General features: G+C 46.0%; 1 protein-coding gene across 1 annotated transcript; it reads right to left on the bottom strand.

The window, feature by feature from the left end:
• Nucleotides 1–397: 397 nt before the first annotated feature.
• On the bottom strand, nt 398–3100 carry LOC106001842 (C-type lectin domain family 2 member H-like; the record flags this gene model as incomplete). The annotated part of the gene is made up of 5 exons (XM_013036805.1): nt 3094–3100; nt 2817–2998; nt 2149–2255; nt 1077–1190; nt 398–494 (listed from the first exon to the last, which is right to left on the bottom strand). Coding segments are annotated over exons 1-5 (507 nt in total), but the record flags the coding sequence as incomplete, so codon positions are not given.
• Nucleotides 3101–3404: the final 304 nt, after the last annotated feature.

The following is a 3404-nucleotide window of genomic DNA, read 5'->3' as shown; positions in this document are numbered from 1 at the left end:
TAGATGAATGGATCAAGAAAGTGTGGTATATATACACAATGGAATTCTATGCTGCCATCAGAAAGAATGACATTGCCCCATTTGTTAGGAAATGGAAAGACTTGGAAAAAATTAAGCCCAAAGAAACATAGGTCCCATGATTTCCTTATTTGCAATATGTAGTATATGTATGAGTCAAGCAGAAAAGGCCAGATAAGGTGATGTTAGGAAAATGAACCCTAAGATGTGCCAAACCATGGCAAGCCCGGCCCAGTAGGGGCTGCCGGAGTCCCTAGAGACACAGGGCTCGTTTGCAGGACCTTCAGGCAGAAGATACCAGTGTTGGACCTGCTGATTGCGACTAACAGAGAAACCTCTGCGCCCAGAACCAGCACAAAGATCCCACCCTACTCCTCACTCGCCCAGCAGAGGGCTCCATCCCACCAAAGCCATTCGGCCCCAAGATGGGAACCCCAGAACTACAGGGGTTGCCCACAGAACGCCAGAGCACAAGACTAGAGGGAATCAGGGGAAAACATACAACAGTGGGACCCATCAGCTGCACTGGACATTGATCAAAATGAACTAAGCAACTCAATGGCAGCGATGGGAGGGAGGGAACAAGTGGGAAAGAGGGAACAGCTGATGCTGTGCAAAACAAAAGAAATGTACATACCACCCAATGTGGAAGAAATAACTGTATTGCAAAGCTCATAGAACTCATAAATGTTATAGACCATGATAAACAAGTTAGAATGTGTTTGTGATTTTAACTGAGCATCACTGTCCCACAATACTGTGAAATTTGAGAAATTATGTAACCACTTAATCACAATAAAATATTTGAAAAAATAATGAAGACATAAATTGAAAACTGTGAAAAATATATATGCATCTACCTATCTTTCTTTCTATCTATCCTCTATCCAACCATCGATCCATCCATCCATTCATCTATCTAGACCCTATCTATATCTACACAGAATATTTAGATATTCTAATAAAATATATGCATTTATATCGGCCCAGTCAGGATGGGAAGCGTGAGCCCCAGCCAGGAGACCCCATGCAGAAAGGACCCCGAGGTCGCTGCACACTGCACGTAGCTGCTCGGCTTGCTGCAGATCCACTTCTGCTCCGTGTAGAACCGCCCGCTGCTGATGCCCACTCCATTCAGATAGGCGCAATCCCCAGATCCCCTCACCTCAGCCCTAGAAACAAGCAGAGAAATAGCACCTATTCATATTGGAGAATATAATTTCTTTTTCCTTTTTATCCGTCCTGAGCTAACACTCAGGGCTTGGGAGCTGTTCCTGTGCTTCTTTTGCTCAAGGCTGGTGCTTTACCACTTGAACCACAGCACCATTTCTATTTTTCTGGTGCTTCATTGGAGATAAAGAGTCTCACAGACTTTCCTGTCCAGGCTGGCCTCGAAACTCAAACCTCAGATCTCAGCCTCCTGAGTGGTTACCATTCCAGGATTGAGACATCAGCACCCAGTTTATACTAGTTTTTTGCCATTATTATGTTTTTGTTGGTCATGGGGCTTGAATTCTGGGCCTGGGCATTGCCCTGAACTCTTCAGTTCTCAAGGCTAGTACTCTACCGCTTGAGTACAGCAGCAGTTCCACTGGTTCTGGTTCATTAGAGATAAGAGTCTCACGGATTTTCCTGCACCGGCTAGTTTTGAAACACGATCATCAGATCTCAGCCTCCTGAGTAGCTGGGATGACAGGCATGAGACACCGGGGCCTGGATTTGCCACTATTTTTGCACCTCCATCCTGGTTTTTGGTTTTTAGTTTTTGTGTGTGTGGGCACTGGTCCAGAGGTTTGAATTCAGGGACCTGCACCATGTTCCTGAGCTTTTGTTCTCTAGCACTTGAGACACAGCTCCACTACCAGTGTGTTAGTGGTTAATGGGAGATGAGGGTCTCACAGACTTGGGCTGAGAGTGTGACTCAGTGGTAGAGTGCTTGTCTACCATGCATGAAGCCCTGCGTTCGATTCCCCAGAACCCCATACACAGAAAATTCCAGAAGTGCTACTGTGGCTCAAGTGGTAGAGCGTTAACCTTGTACCAAAGAAGCACAGTGACAGCGCCCAGGCCTAGAGTTCAAGCCCCAGGACTGGCACAAAATAAAGAAACAAAAAGATGGCTGATACGTACAAGTTGCTGAACTCGGTGTTGTCTGTCCACTTCCAACTACGCTGTGGAGATTCTCTTCTAAGGCCAATCCAATGGTCACACGAATCTGTGTGTCTTTCCAAGAAATTCTGTAATAACACACAGTAAGTTGAAAATAGGAGTCCTTATCTTTCAGATGTTTTTTTTTCCTTTTTTTTCCCTCAAGTCCAGGGGCTGGCTTTGAACTGTGATCTCACTTCTCACCTCCTGAGTAGCTATGTATTAGGTGGAATTATTTCTTTGCCTTTTTCTTTTCATGTGTATGTATATGCCGGCACTGGGGCTTGAACTCAGGGCCTGGGCACTGTCCCTGAGCTGCTTTTGCTCGACTAGTGCTCTACCACTAAACCACATTCCCAGCCCTGTCCTTCAGCTCCCTTGTTCAAGGCTTTAACACTTGAGCCACAGCTCTCCTTCCAGCTCTTTTTGGCTGGTTAACTAGAGACAAGAGTCTCAGTGAGGTTCTTGCACAGGTTGGCTTGGAAATCACGATCCTCAGATCTCAGCCTCCTGAGGAGCTGGGATTATAGGTGTGAGCCACTGGCACCCACCCTTCATTCTGTTTTAGCTTTCACCTTACACAACATGTCCAATTTTGGGGTGTCTTTTAGCATGTCGCAGAAAAGAGGAGCTCCAAAAGCAATTCTTACCAACTCCTCCTTGCTGTCAAACTTGACCAGATTGGCACCAAAGGATGCACAGAAGGCCTGACTGGAGGTCCAGTTCCTTCCATCATCAGAAAAATAATAACACTTATTCCCAAATGCAATCCAGTCTCTTGGGCAAGAGGAAAACAGCCTCGTCTCGGGAATGCGGCTTTGTCTTGTGTTCACTAACACAGAGAAAATGGATTAGCTGCTCATCAACCATTCCTTTCCTGCCCAGACCCCAGGCCTACCTGCACATTCTGCATTGGAAGCAACTCACCTGCCATAAGCACAGCAACAAGTCCAAGTACAGTTGCAAGCAGAACAGCATTAATGAGCACAGAGCAGTGAAATTTGCTGCGTGTGATGGGTGACAGAATTCCTAGGCATTTTCCTGGGAGAGCTTTACCTGGAAACATACAAATAGGAGATTTGAATCTAATAAAATATGTATAATGAAGACAGTCCCCACATGCATGAAGCCCTGGGTTTGATTCCTCAGTACCATGTACACAGCAAAGGCCAGAAGTGGCACTGTGGCCAGCCTTGAGAGACAAAGCTGAGGGACAGCGCCCAGCCCCTGAGTTCATA

This window comes from Dipodomys ordii, unplaced genomic scaffold (assembly GCF_000151885.1).
Source record: "Dipodomys ordii isolate 6190 unplaced genomic scaffold, Dord_2.0 Scaffold480, whole genome shotgun sequence".
Taxonomy (NCBI): domain Eukaryota; kingdom Metazoa; phylum Chordata; class Mammalia; order Rodentia; family Heteromyidae; genus Dipodomys; species Dipodomys ordii.
This window is presented reverse-complemented; position numbering and strand designations above follow the sequence as displayed.